Raw genomic sequence first — 14,887 nt, 5'->3', positions numbered from 1 at the left:
GATAATGCAAAATATTAAACCGGATTGGAAATCGATCATAATTTATGTTATAATTCGAGTCATTTCCACTTATGCATACAATTTGAAGCAGAAACATGCGAAACGATAAATGGCACATGGCTCACATGGCTTGGATACATTACAGGTATAATATAACACTCATAGCTTGTCAATATCAATTTGATCAGAATCGACTAGTCGGGTTTAGTTTTGTTTCCGTTCCCCAAACTTACACTTCACACTTAGGGTGGTGATTCAAAATAACAAAGAGACCCATATAAATCTATATGAAGTAATCAAGAAAAAGCACAAACTTGGAATCGACCATCACAGATTTTGCTCAAAGTTGGGGTAAATGTTCATCTAGAGCAGCGGTTCTCAACCTTTTTTTGTCCGCGTACCCCTTGGCGATATTTTCCAAAGCAATTGTACCCCCTGGCTTGGAATATTCTCGCAGAGAAGGAGAAGAGTAGTGGTAGATCATGTTGTGGTAGTCTAGTTCAAGTTTCAAATTGAACTATGGTTTGTTCGATTACTACAGTCATGTTGTAAGAGCAAGTTTTTACAACAAATGAAGAATTAAAAAAAGAAATTACTTCGTCCGCCATAACTGATTTTTCTTTCGCGTACCCCCTGAAGGCTTTCGCGTACCCCTAGGGGTACGCGTACCCCAGGTTGAGAACCACTGATCTAGAGTCATTTTGGAAACATCGATTTATATACCTTCCGTTCTATGGAACCCTGCTCTTTGTTGCGAAATAATGTATTTTTTGTTTAGAACCTCTTTTTCTTTTTCTTCCAATTACAGTCGTCCGAAAAATACTAACAGTGTCTGAAGAAAATAAACTCAAAAAAAAAAATTCATGTCGGGCATAAAGTGTTGCCAGATAGAGTATTTTTGTATTTTCAAACTAAAGTGCATTTTTCGGCACCAATTGATTGATGTACGCTACCAATTTTATCTTCAACTTAGTAGTTTTCTCGTAATTTCACGAAAAATTTTACGTGAGCAATCCCTGTCATTCTGGGTTAATCTCGAGAGATACAAAACAGTTCTGAGTTTCTTAACTTTCATTAAACAATCATATCTATTTGAAAATGTCTGTTAACTTTCTAATCCTAGGAACAACCCAAGAAATGATTTTTAGGGTTTTTCTGGTTATTAAACAATAGAAAATTTTTTTATTCTTCGCAACAATGTTGCCAGCGGCTTTAGGCACGTATCTCCCCAGAAATGGCTGACTGAGATACTTCTTTAAGCATAGGGACAAACACTTAGCCTTAGTGGTTAAATTTAGAACCATTACAGAACCATCCTCATGAATGAGTTTGCCGAGATATATAATAGTAATATAAGCATTTGAGTTCATTTATGAACCGAAAAATTCTAAATATCACTTTTGAATTATTCTTTAAGTTTTAACGTCAATAGATATTTTCAAATAAATAAGATCGTCGGACGAAAATTGAGGTCTTTGAAACTGTTTTAGTAAAAATCTCATATCTCGAGATTGACACATATTACCTCCGAGTGATAGGTGTTTTCTACATGAAATTTTCTGAGGAATCCATTTTACGCAAATATCGCATGAAAAACTGACTACTTTGTACATCAGCTTTGACTAAAAATTGAATTTATCATCATTAGGAAAATGAGTTCTAATGTTCAAATCCAGAAGTCGCACGGGCGTTTTTAGTTTTGCGTTAAATCGCCAATTGAAGCAAGGATAATTCCATGTCGCAGTGAAAATCAGATTAAATTAGATCAGAAATTCTTAATCTACATTTTGCAGCACATTTCGAACACTATTTCTATAAAAAAAAATTCCAATAGATATAAAAAGACAGGTATTGTATCATTCCCTTAATTCAATTATTTCATTTCAATCGGAAGGGTTGACAGACATATTATTTATATATTTCAAAACTAAATAACAATTTTCGTCAAATACAGCCAATTTTGGTTTACACACATACTAACAGACGTAGCACTGGAACCTAGCTCCATCGCCACGAAAAACGTTCATTTCAAATTTTCAGTCATCGCGTCAAAACGTCGTCTCAGGCGCTGTCATGCAATCTCACACATATCTTGTAATTCCCCATTTGACACATGCAGTAACGCTGGCGCTGATGTCGAAATACATGACGCAGCGCGAACACGACAGCAGATGATGCTAGTGTTACTAACGTAAAGTACTGCAATCATCCAAATGATGATTTTATTGAAAATTTGTTCGAAGTGTTATGTCTGTTAGTCTGTGGTTGCACCTTACTACTTACTTTGCTGGTGAAACTTCCCTAAAGATTTCACCTGCTTCACAATGTTAGGTAAACGCATTCGGTCTATGGAAGCTTGTCTCCAGTTTTTTAGGCGTTGGGCGACATTCTTACAGCATGTCCCGCCTATTGTACTCTTCCAGCTTCCAGCTAAAGCGACTTTCTGGATACTGGGCTCGCGGTAGAGTTGCGCCAGCTCGTGGTTCATTCTTCGCTTTCATGCGCCATGCTCCCATACTCCGCCGAAGATGATCTTAACCCTCTAGTGCACAGATTATTTTCTAGACGAGCTTCGGTAAAATCACTATTTATCATTATAAACACTTTTTAACTATTTATTGAAGCTTTTTAGAGGATTGACTGAAGCCCGCCAAAAGGCGGCATTGGTCACTAAAGGGTTAAGCACACGTCTTTTGAAAACGGCTAGTGCTTGCAAGTCCTCCTCGAGCATTATCCACGTCTCGTGCCCATAGAGAACTACCGGTCTTATGAGCATTTTCGGCATGGTGCACTAGGTACGGGGGCGAAGTAAGCCAGACCTCAACGTCTTGTGGAGTAGTAGGTACGACTCCCAGTAACAGTCCAGTCTGCGAATTTCTCTACTGCAGCTGTTGTCTGATGTTGCCAATAATCCGAGGTACACAAGTTTGTCATCCACCTTGAACTCATCTCGATAACGATAAGTTTGGTCAGAGTCCGCGAACAGAAGAAAAAGTTTTATTTCTATTTTAGTTACAATTTTTTTTATATGCCATATTTTTCGTTTCTCCATCAGGAGCAAAAAAGAATAAATTTACAGGTAAGCTAGCCTTCGAGCACTCCACATTATTTAATGTATTGTCCCTGTGACTTATTTATGCAATTTATGCAATTCTTACAGGAAATTAAAGCCAATAAAAGTAAACGGTAGAAATGAGGTCATAAGTAGTATCCTTGGTATAAAAACTGTTTCATCTTCGCCATTTCCTGTTAAGATTGTTGCCTCAATTATATTTTTGAGCATCTCTCTAACATATAGCGTTTACTTACGTTTATTTGAAGCCATTATGTTGACTAAAAACTAAAGTATTTTATTGTTACTTTTTATACACACATACCTATTATCAAAATAACTATAATAAATTCCTTAATGTTTAGTTAACACATACCACAGAAATTATTACCTTTACATTAAACTCAAACTACACTGAAAATACATAATCAATAACCCACACCTTCGGCCATTCTGGGCTCCATTCAGGATTATTTTCTATTTTGGCTTTTTCTGGCCTTTTGAAGGGGGTTTCGGTAATTCTGAGCTTAATTTGGAATCATTTTCTATTTCAGCCTTTCTGGCCATCAGAAGGGTTTTTCGACCATTCTGAGCTCAATTTGGAATCATTTTCTATTTTGCAACTTGCGGGCCTTCAAAAGGATTTTTCGGCCTCTCAATTTGTGGACATTCTCTATTTCGGCCGTTCCTGGTCTTTTGAAGGGGTTTCCGGTCATTCTGAGGTCAATATTGGAGTATTTTCTGTTTCGGCCTTTAGAAGGGGTTTTTGGCCGCTTTAAGCTTATGTGGGATCATTTTCTACTTCGGTCTTTTCTGGCCTTTAAAAGGGGTTTCCGGCCATTCTGAACTAAAATTTGGGATCATTTCCTGCTTCGGCCTTTAGAAGAGGTTTTTGACCGTTTTGAGCTTAATTTGGGATTTATTTAGATTTTTATTTTGGCTTGTTCAGGCTTTTAGAAGGATTTTTCGGCAATTCTGAGCTCAATTTGGAGTCATTTCTACTTCAGCCCTTTCGCGCTTTTAGAGAGGGGTTTCTGCAATTTTGAGCTCAATTTGGAAATATTTTCTATTTCGGCCATTTCAGGCCTTTAGAAGGGTTTTTGGCCATTTCGAGCTTCATTTGGGATAATTTCCTATTTCGGCCATTAAAAGGGTTTTTCGGCCATTCTGAGCTCAATTAAGGATCATTTTCTGTTTCGGCCTTTTCTGGCCTTTAGAAGGGTATCTGGCCGTTTTGAGCTTTATTTGGGATCATTTTCTGTTTCGGCCTTTTCTTGCCTTTTGAAGAGGTTTTTGGCTCTTTTGAGCTTAATTTGAGGTCATTTTCTGTTTTGGCTTTTTCAGGCTTTTAGAAGGATTTTTCGGCAATTCTGAGCTCAATTTGGAGTCATTTCTATTTCGGCCTTTTCGCGCCTTTAGAGAAGGGTTTCTGCCATTTGAGCTCAATTTGGAATTATTTTCTGTTTTGGCCATTTCAGGCTTTTAGAAAGGGTTTCGGCCATTTCAAACTTCTGTTGGGATTATTTTCTATTTCGGCTATTAAAAGGGTTTTTCGGCAACTCTGAGCTCAATTTGGGATCATTTTCTGTTTCGGCTTTTTCTAGCTTTCAGAAGGGGTTTTCGGCCATTCTGAGCTCAATTTAGGATCATTTTCTGTTTCGGACTTTTCTGGCCTTCAGAAGAGGTTTTTGGCCATTTTGAGCTTAATTTTGGATCATTTTCTATTTTGTTTTTTGTTTTTTTTTGTCGGGCTTTTAGAAAGAAAAGCGCTAAAAGCGGGATCATTTTCTGTTTCGACTTTTTCTGGCCTTCAGAATAGGTTCTCGGCCATTCTGAGCTTAATTTGGAATCATTTTTTGTTATGAATTAAGAATGTTCGCTTTGATTTTACATTATACCGTTCCGTGTGGCCTATCTTCTTCGCGATTCAAAAAGTGTTTTTGTTTCGTTTTCTTCAAATATAAATTACCTTTGCAAATATAAAGTAGATATAAAGAAATTGTATACTTCATAATGATGAACATTTGTGCTTGTTCCTAGTAGCATCTTTACTGTTAGTTCAAAGCACTTTCAAATCATACAACTAATGTATCGGTGTAAATTGATTCCACATCTGGTAATATAACTTTTTGCATTTCACTTAGAAATAACACACACTCTTCTGCGTGGCCTACCATTGGTTCAAATCATTCTCAAATGAGAAAGTTAAATACTTTTGTACTCTAGCAAAATAAGCCACACACACTTGTGGGTGGCCCCAACAGCGTCCTTACTGTTTGTTGGTCTAAACCGTTAACAAATATAAATAATCTAATAGTGCTTTTCTAATGAAGACGAGTGCCAATTGTAGGAATGATCGCATCTCTTATCAAGGTGAATCCTCTTCCAATGTACCCTTCCCTACTAAAAAAATACTCTTCTGTGACCTTTGTGGACATGCAGAGGACAATCGCGTGGTCTCCGAATAGTAAAGGTCACGCCTACATCCCTTTCCTTTTCCCTCTGATTGCAAGGACTTGATCGGCGCCGTCATTGATCCTTTAGAGTATTAAGTCACTAAAACTTGTACAATGAGAATGGTTGGCCACTCCCAGTCCCATTCAGTCGATTTACCGTGCAATTCTACTGATTCGGATCATCCACGGAGTAGCAACCATTGATATGTGCAGTCAGTTCAGCTAAGCTACGCTAATCCGGGCGAGATCAGATTATATATAGAGTAGAGTAGTTTCAAAACCATATTTAGACGAGTTCTAGACCACATCCAGATCAATTCTAGACCTATTAACAATCCAATTGGGATTTATTTCAGATCAAAACCAGTGCATATTGAGAGTTTTAGACCAAAACCAAATCCTTAACCAACTTTAATCGACTCGTGAACAAATCTTGGCTAAATTTAGACTAGATCCCAACTCGATTAAAACCGGATTGGTTTTAAACTAGATCCAGACAGGAACTACACCGGACCGTGAGTAAAGTTCCATTTCCACCGAGGTTACAGATTTTATCCAGATAGGATCTAGTTTAGATGTAAACAAATTTTAAATCAATTTCAGACCGAATCCAGATTCAAACTAACTCCGAATCAAGTAAAGTTCATGTTTGAACGAGTTGCAGACCAGGAGGGATACCTGATTCAGATGAATTATAAACATGATTCCAACCAAATTCGGATCAGTTTCCAACTAGATTTAATCAAATTTCAGATTATCCTCAACCAGACTAACTTGAGATCAGCTTTCAAGGAATTTTTAAATAATAAAAAATCACAATAAACTCATTTAATTAAGAAAAACAACACAGACAGGGTTGCACTCGAGATTGCTTAGTTTATAATTATAGAACCAATTGCTTCTGCTCGAGTTATATAGAAGAACAAAAAACCTAATCTGTACGAAAAAAAAATTAAAATCCACTAATCCACTCACCGGCACTTGTCGTCTTGGAATCGTACAGCAGATCGTCGGCATGCAGGGGCTGGGTCAGCTTGGTAGGTTTGATGAGGAGGACCTCCTCCGACGAGGCTGAATCTTGCAGCCGTGGGATCCCATTGGTGTCGTGACCGGTCACGAGCGTGGTGGCGGTAGGAGAGAAAGAAGATGTGCCGTTCGAACCGTCCAGCGGTTTTCGCAGAATGTTTGCATCATCTGAAAGCGGAGAAAAAAATGGCAAAAGAAGTGAATTAGTTTCTTTTTTTTAACAAATTGACTATTTTTGGAATGCAAACTTAATTGCTACAGACTGAGGAAGATATTCGAGATTTATACACGGAAAAGAAGACGCTGAAATGAATAAATCCATCGCTCGTCTGGAGTGATTAATCCAGACTGGTCTTGTCGTTTCGAAAATTTACTGGCTGCTATGGGTTTTTATCTTTTTTGATGTAGGTCGTTTCGCGGTTATTTTTTAATGCGAAACTTTTTCACTTTCCGGGATTCTCTCCAGATAAATGGTCAGCGAGGTGAGGATTACTTTCAAAGTGATATAGTGATGCAGATTTTTGTGAACACCTTCTAGAGGATGATTTTGTTGTCCTTAAACAACAGGCTGGTGTGCATGTGTGCGTTTCCTTAAGCGAATTAAAGACATTTTAATCACTGTCGTGGCGGCGTACTTCTTGGCTGAAGGGTATGATTTAAAGCTTTGGTGAAGATTTTCCTGCTAGCGATTGGCAACGCATTCCCTACATTTCGTGCTGGGCTTTAAATAATGATTATGGAGATTTAATTGAAAGGCTTTTAAATCTTCTTTTCGAACACCACCCAGGAAGTCGAGACGGATAAGGTTTATTTACGATTTTAGACTCGGTCAACGGCCCGCTAGTTTATTGCTTCTTAGGTGAACTAATTGACGTTTTAAAGTCATTATTACTAATGTGCCATTCAATTTGCGCCATCAGCTAGCAGTAGTTAAAATCGTGACAAACCTTGCTTTCTGCAAGCAGATAAATCCCACAAGGCTTGTTGGCAGTGAAACGCATTCTAGTATAACGCATTCGACAATTGGTAAGTGTCCGCGGGTACCCTTGAGTGCTGCACGCTGCCAACCGGTAGTTTCCTCATGACCCTTTGTGTGAACGGCTAGCTCCTATCTGATTCTAATCCCGTCTGGGGTGTGACATTTTCAAAGGCTCGTAAAGTCGCTGGAAGGTAGCCCGTAAATCAATTACCTTGGTCGACAGTTCCGAGAAGCGAAATGTGGCGATGCAAATGAGTGCAGCGATGTGAAATTTTACACGACACCAGCAAGCTGCGCTGAGCGGGAGATAATACTGCGATATCGAATCGAGCGGATTTCTCAGAACACAACGACGCGCACAATGAAAAAAAGTATCATATTTCGACGCAGCAGAGCGGTCGCGGCAGCAGATGACAGACAGATCGACCCCGGAAGAGATTGTCATCGGAAGGGACACGCGGTGACCTCACTCGACACTCTAGGCGCTGGTCTAGCTCATTTATATTCAAAATCGTGAGATTCATCCTCCCCGGGCTGCTCATCCTGGCACAGCTGGAGATTGCGGTTTTGAAATATTGCGTCCAACCGCACGGCGGCTCAGACTAGACCGAACTTGGTATGTGTGAATGAATTGATTTATCGTTGTACTTCGCAGTAGACTGGAAAAACCTCAGCGCGGGTTGCATGGTGAGTTGAGTCAGCTGTGCAGCTGTCCACTTTGAGAGCTAATCTTGTTCCACTCAGTTTCCGCCGGACCACAGGGAAGCTTTTCTGAGAGAGTTTTATGGTAATACAAAAAACAAAGCGTTGCTAAGGATGATATATTTTTGGCAGTCAGTCATTTACATTAGAATGATATTTTTCAGTTGTGCAGACTACAGCTCCCGAAATTGAACAAAAACCGTTGAATTTGGCTCGAAATTGCGTTAAATGAGATTTTTAATTTCAATCAACTTTGATTTGAATTTTCAATGTAAAATGTTCTCACTATTTCCACTGTGTTTTTTACCGTAACATTTCTAACAACTGGTTTCCACTCTTTGCGACTACATATTAGGTTAAATAAATATTCATTAGCATAAGTGAAATTTGGAAGGAATGTGGGAAGATTATTATTCAATTAAATTTTCGTGTCTCAAGCGCATAAATCACTGAGTTTTAAAATCCGTACGCAGTCGTAATTGTTTTCAATAATTTTTAAATTTAGGTTTCATCATCGACATGTATTTTTTTTCATTTCTTCGAATTTTTTTCAGCACGTATACTAAAATGTTGAACTCCTTTACATTTTTTTTTAAGGATTGGACACCTTATGCCAACCACCTACTGTCTCCGAAACCTTCAAGTCGTTACAGAAACCAAAAGAGAAAGGTTAAGGACTGATTTCATGGCGATGACTTTAGCGCGAAACAGATCCTCTGTTAGAATTGTTAGAATTTAAACATGGAATGTACTAAGACTAACGTTAGCTCAGCAGGGAAAGCTCGCACAACTTGCATGCGAGGCTCGATGAATGAAACTCGAACACCTGGGACTGAGCGAAGTCCGTTGGCCAAAACTTGGAGAACACAAGCTTTCATCGGGACAGGTACTGTTGTAGTCTGGCATACGAGGAGAATATACTTTTAGCTCCGCGCATTAAGTCGGGACCTATCGATGTGAAGGAGAAGGAGGAGAACTTTCATAGTCACCGAAGAGCCATCGCGGACAGACTTCTTAAAAGCGACATCAAGATCTACACTGGTGACTTCAATGTGAGAATCGGCTCCGATGACACGGACTACGAGCGCGTCATGGGACGACCAGTGTATAAAATCACGTGGGTATCCGGTGATGGCCGAAAATGAAGAGACGTAGCCTTCTTGATGCCCGGAATAAACGTAGCGCCGACATCTCGTTTTATCATTGATGAGATCAACCTTCACATCACGCGGATTCAGTGCCGAGAGGAGAGGCTCGGACAGCGATAGCTGACTAGAAGATTCAGCTGTGAAAACATCGTTCGTTGGCAAACTGGAGATCAGATCAGGGGATATTCCGGAAGATTGCTACGTAGAGCAACAATGGACGACCATCATGAACGCCCTAATGGAGACTAGCGAGAATAATCTTGATCAGTTGCACGCCCAGAGGAAAGTGTTTTAAAGATGAAACATGACGGAAGAGGAGCGGATAGAAACAAAATGAGTGATAAAGCGGGCGGAAACCCGAGGAGTCAAGAACGAAAAAAAAAATTGAAGTATTAATAATGAGTTTTACACATATCAGTACTAAAGTACTCGAAGCTCGCAACCTCAAGGCTCTAGTATCAAGCAAATTTCTTTATATTGCATATGATGAATTCGGCCTACTCGGGAAATAGAGACAGGAATTTATTAAAAAATCAAATCAAGATTTTTTGTCAATTTTAACTCGTATAAAGATAAATATTGAATCAACTTTCCTTTTTAACAAAAGCGAATCGCCAGACTTTTTCATTGACTCCTTACATCAAGTTTTGTACAGCCTTCTTGGTCAATTTGTTCGCCGCAGAACACAGTTAGCCTTAAACTGCATCACGTTGGCAACTGTTTTTCGTGTCTTTTTGAGATTCCGCTTGACGATAGCTCGGTATTTTTGTAAACAGTCAGCACTTTCATTTGATGTCGGTACCTTAGCGTGCGCCACAGTAGGCTTTTGCTCGTAAATGTAAAACAATCGTCGCCTCTCAAACAAAAGACAGGATGGTCATTCGACACTCGCGCATTAAAGAGATGCGCACTGTCATTCATTTGGCGATGTTATTTTGGCCTATTTATGTTTTCTTCGTTCTATTTATGTTGAGAAATATCATTACAAAATCAATGATATAGGTAATTTCTAAAATCTCGGCACACAACGTGCGTAATTCTCATTTCTAGCAAAAATGTCAAAATAAGTTTGAGGAAAAAAACATCGTGGTGGCGATTACTCGTTTGACATGTTTGTTCAAGAATGTATTTAGGCAGCGAACCTTACCACCGTCAGAGGAAAAAGAAGACGATTATCGCATTGAAAAGTGGTTCTACCGTGACCATTTCGAAGCCTGGTAGGGCGGAGCTGTGTTGCGAGGGTTCATGTCTCTGACACCACCTGGACGTAATTTGCCGCATACCACTCCATAGCCTTTTTTCCGTAATGACAAGATGTCAAATCCGGCAGAAACAGAATGGAACAACTGTGATGTTGTTTCTCGCCACGATTTGAAGTCACCGCCTTTTTGTAAGTCGGTCGTCAGTCCGGCTGTAGACGACACTCCTAGCTTGCTTGCGACAATTTTGATGCGTTGCTTCTCTAGCTTCGACGCCATTTTTACAACTGAAGAGCAAATGTCAAAATCAAACATAAGGCATGATACTATACACACACATCTTTTAAATGAGGCGGGTTTTTTTACACAATAAAAATAATACGGTAAATTGGAGTTGACCAACTTTTGACCGTAGCACCCTTTATTTATTTGATTTGTATTCGAGTTATACAGAAATTTGTAACGGGAGAGAAGACTGGAGCGTCGAACCAACATAGACATAGCTCCTAGAAATCTCGATATGACCAATTTGGTTCCATTTACTTTAGTAGCACTAGTCAACACAGGTGCACTCCAAAATCTAAAACCGGAAAAAATAAAGATTAGGGTAAATATGTATAAAACGCCCCCCCCGGGGCATAACGCCCCAGTCCATTTATTCGGAAACACACAAAAAATAAGACATGAGACTATTGGGAATCCGTAGCGGGTCATTGGACCAACCTTCTGTGCACGTTTGATAATTGTCACTAGCAGCAAAAAATAAACAAAAATCAATTTTGATTTGAGCTGCGGGGGGGGGGGGGGGACGTATTATACCTGTTTACCCCATAGCTATTCAACCATTCCTGTGAATTTTGGTGTCCCAAGCCACCTTTTTTTTCAGAGACATGAAAAAGTTTTCTTGTGAACATAACGTTTAAGCGACGAACCTGACGAGCAATTACTATGTGAACTTTCACGTAAGCTGACCCACAGAAGTAATGGCTAGGGCACCAAAATTCGTAGGAATGGTTGAATAACCATCCTCCTTCTGTTTGGTTTGAGGTTTTAGTAGGCACTTTTTTATTCATTTTGTTGACCAGTGTAATTTTTGAGTTATGCAGAAATTTGTTTATGGGAGCATCCCTTTTCAGAGAAACATCATAAAAACTGGGTTCAGTTTGCGTAGCCCTACTGCATGAACGCATCATTATATTATTTTCAAATTAGATTCAAACAAGTGCTCGGTTTCCTTCAGCACAGCATACTGATAGTGTTTTTTTTGTTGTCAGTTTTTTGCTACCAAACACACCGTATACTTAATTTATTGGATTTCTAGCCCTTTGAAGCCATTTTTCAATTGTTGTTGATCTGCAAAAACTAAAGTGGCTGTTTTCTATTATTCCCACTCAAACAAATTACGTTCGTGTGCGAATTTTTCTATTCCTTTTGATTTTACACAGTAAACAACAACATATATTAAAGCCTCGACGATTGTGTATACAAGGGCGCTTTTTGAACACCTGCAGAAATGGCATTAATTTATTTGCTTCGAAGCACGTGGAGCTGATCTTCCGTGAGATGACAAAGTGACGTAAGTGCCACTTACTCGAATATGAGTTTTTCATGCCAATTTGTTCATTATTCGAAGATCTATCTTTTGGTATCTTCCTTTTCGTTGTTTCTTATTCGTACGTTACATAAAATCAAAAAAAAAAAACAAAGTGACGTTGGCACACATTTCCATACAAAAGTGACGAAGAATTCTTTCGTTTTTGGGCCGTACTGAAAAACTGATCACTTGGATCTACGTCACAATGTCATCTCACGGCAGTGATGGCGTCAGGATTTCACTTGTACTTTGAATGGCGATGTAATAGGGTATAATTACTTGCAATTCATAGCAAAATACAGGGTTTACATCACTGGGTGTTTTTTTTTATTCTCGCTTATTTTCCGTCGGTCTATTTCCGCCACTATTGTGGCCAATTACCGACGCCCAGGGAGGTGACTCCACACCCAGGTCCCTAACTCACGACCCGTTTATTAACGGCCCGGCGCCAACGGCTTTACTTCCTCATGCGATGGAAGGCGTGATCCCAGAGATTTTTCGCCTCAGAAAATCTCCCGGTGTCGGCTAGGATTGAATCTAGACCAGTTGGGTTGCCACCTCACAACCATCGACACCTATGTCGGCGGTGGGATTCGAACCCAGGCGTCGAGCGTGGTTGGCGGAGACGTTACCAACCACGCTAGGCCCCCGCTCACTGGGTGTTGTATGATATCGTGATATAGGACTCAACAACTTTTGATATGTGACACGTAGTGGGGTACGTTGTGAGTTCGAATCTTGACAGAAACAGGCCGTTTGTTCAGTAACTTACGTATGTTTACTCTCAGGATTCCCATATATTCTTCCTTCATTATACTTACTACAACACCCGAACGATTTTTGTTTTCTAACTTTCCAATATTGTGTCTGTCGTAGTTTTTCAGAATTTCACACCAAGAAAAGGTGTCAAAGCTTCCATATAGACAAATAAATCTTGTAATAATTTCAAATTGTACCATGACAAAAAAGCAATGAAAGAGAAGAAAACAAATCATGACTTTTTTTAACACGAAACATACTTTCTAACTTCTAGGGTATCGTACGTCTACAGCAGTGAATTTCGTCGGCAGGATTTGGCATGAGACTGCTGCCGAAAATGTTCGATACCTCTTAGAAATGATTTTTTTTTATTTTCCTATTAATTGAACAACGGAAATCTTTTAGGTAAAAATGTTTGGTTCTGAAGAAAAAACATTTTTAGGCAAAAATATAAAATATTTTGGTCCAGCGTCTCAAAATTATATAAAATATCACTGTGCGTTGGCAGCAGCAATGTAGTCTTCACTTGGCTCCACACAAATGGATGTTGAGCTCTGCTGCACTGATAAATGACGAGTACCCAGCGTTCTACTCAACTCATACATGGCACGGTGCGATTCTGTTGCCTGTGTTAGCATGTTTTCCTTCAAGACATTAGTTTTAACACCATTCTAACAGGAGATCGTTTCATCAGATAATGAAGGAGATTGCTACGAACTTTTCGGAAAAACTTTTCCTTCTAAACATCAAAATAGTCTAGGCTCATTAAAAATTTTGTTGATCTATGGGGACAGGAAGTTTATATCAAAGTTGGTGTCTACTCATGAAGTCTGTGCCAGATGTGCTCGGATATGATTGGTGAATTGTTCGTGAGAATTCGAATTTGATTTTTTTTTATCAATTTTAATTGCTGACAATGAGGTAATGACGATAACTGATTCAGAAGTATCATAAAATTATCCATCATTTTATCAATCTAACGACATATAGATTTTTGCAAAATGGGGTAACACAAGTATGTATTATCGTTTGACAAATTCAATTTCGACGTCACACCTTGTTTTTAGTTTCCGCAGAGTGTACTCTAATATATGTAGTTCTACGTCATAATGTAGACAAAATGAGTATGAATACACAGGATTTTTTTTTTCTTTTTTTGCAACTGACGAAGAGAAGCAAATGGTGCACAAAACGCAAAATGACAAAAAAGAACTGAGAAAGTAAACTTTCACTGTTGAATTTAGAAGCTCTGCTTCACCTTTCGCAACTTTTTCTATGTAAATTGATAAAATGAAGAGTAGGAAAATATTACAAAAACTAGAAGTAATTATTAATATAGACTACAGAAAATTGGTGAAATACCTTACAGAATTTTGAATTGATTTCTATCAAGATGGTTTATATGCCACTGAGGGTGCTGAATTCGTACGACAAACTTAATTCCATTTAATTCAAAATATTTCATTAACGTTTGTTTAAAACGGTCAATAATATTTAGTTTCGTTCTGTGATTTGGAAATGTACCTTGATTTAATTAGATTTATTTCATGAACACAAAACCGAGCTCGAATTTAGTTACGGTGCATTTTCTTATTGCACACAGTAATATGTGACCGGATGCTCTAGGAAACATACATTAATAAAAATAAAGGTCAACTTTGATTGTGATCGGTCATCTCGAGTAAAAAAGGTCCAGATGCAGAATTGTCACCGAAGCTGACAAAAAAAATTCGCCTGGAAAATCATCAGGTATCAGTATATTAAATTAAACAACTCCTCATTCAACACGTCCCGAAAGAGCCAAATTCAGCACAGAAAAAAGTTCAGCTTGGTGTTAATTGATTACACAAAGATTCTATTCACCCCCTGACACACATGGGGCCCATGCGCGTATCCAACTGGGAGGAGCACGAAAAGACGACGACGACGATGATGCTGACGGTCACTAAACTATGTACCTACACCTAAACGC

At 38.9% G+C, this 14,887-nt stretch overlaps 1 protein-coding gene across 4 annotated transcripts in view; it reads right to left on the bottom strand.

Annotated features, from left to right (window-relative positions):
- The window catches only part of LOC129727642 (A disintegrin and metalloproteinase with thrombospondin motifs 20), a 477,347-nt gene that overhangs the window by 219,874 nt on the left and 242,586 nt on the right, over positions 1 to 14,887 (bottom strand). For all 4 annotated transcript variants that reach the window (XM_055685645.1, XM_055685647.1, XM_055685648.1 and 1 more), the window contains exon 3: positions 6,484 to 6,702. In XM_055685645.1, the coding sequence (XP_055541620.1) occupies positions 6,484 to 6,702 (219 nt within the window). The remainder of the gene's footprint in view (positions 1 to 6,483; positions 6,703 to 14,887) is intronic.

This window comes from Wyeomyia smithii, chromosome 3, assembly GCF_029784165.1.
Source record: "Wyeomyia smithii strain HCP4-BCI-WySm-NY-G18 chromosome 3, ASM2978416v1, whole genome shotgun sequence".
NCBI lineage: Eukaryota > Metazoa > Arthropoda > Insecta > Diptera > Culicidae > Wyeomyia > Wyeomyia smithii.
Note: the sequence above shows the minus strand (reverse complement) of the source record. Positions and strands in the feature narration are given on the sequence as shown.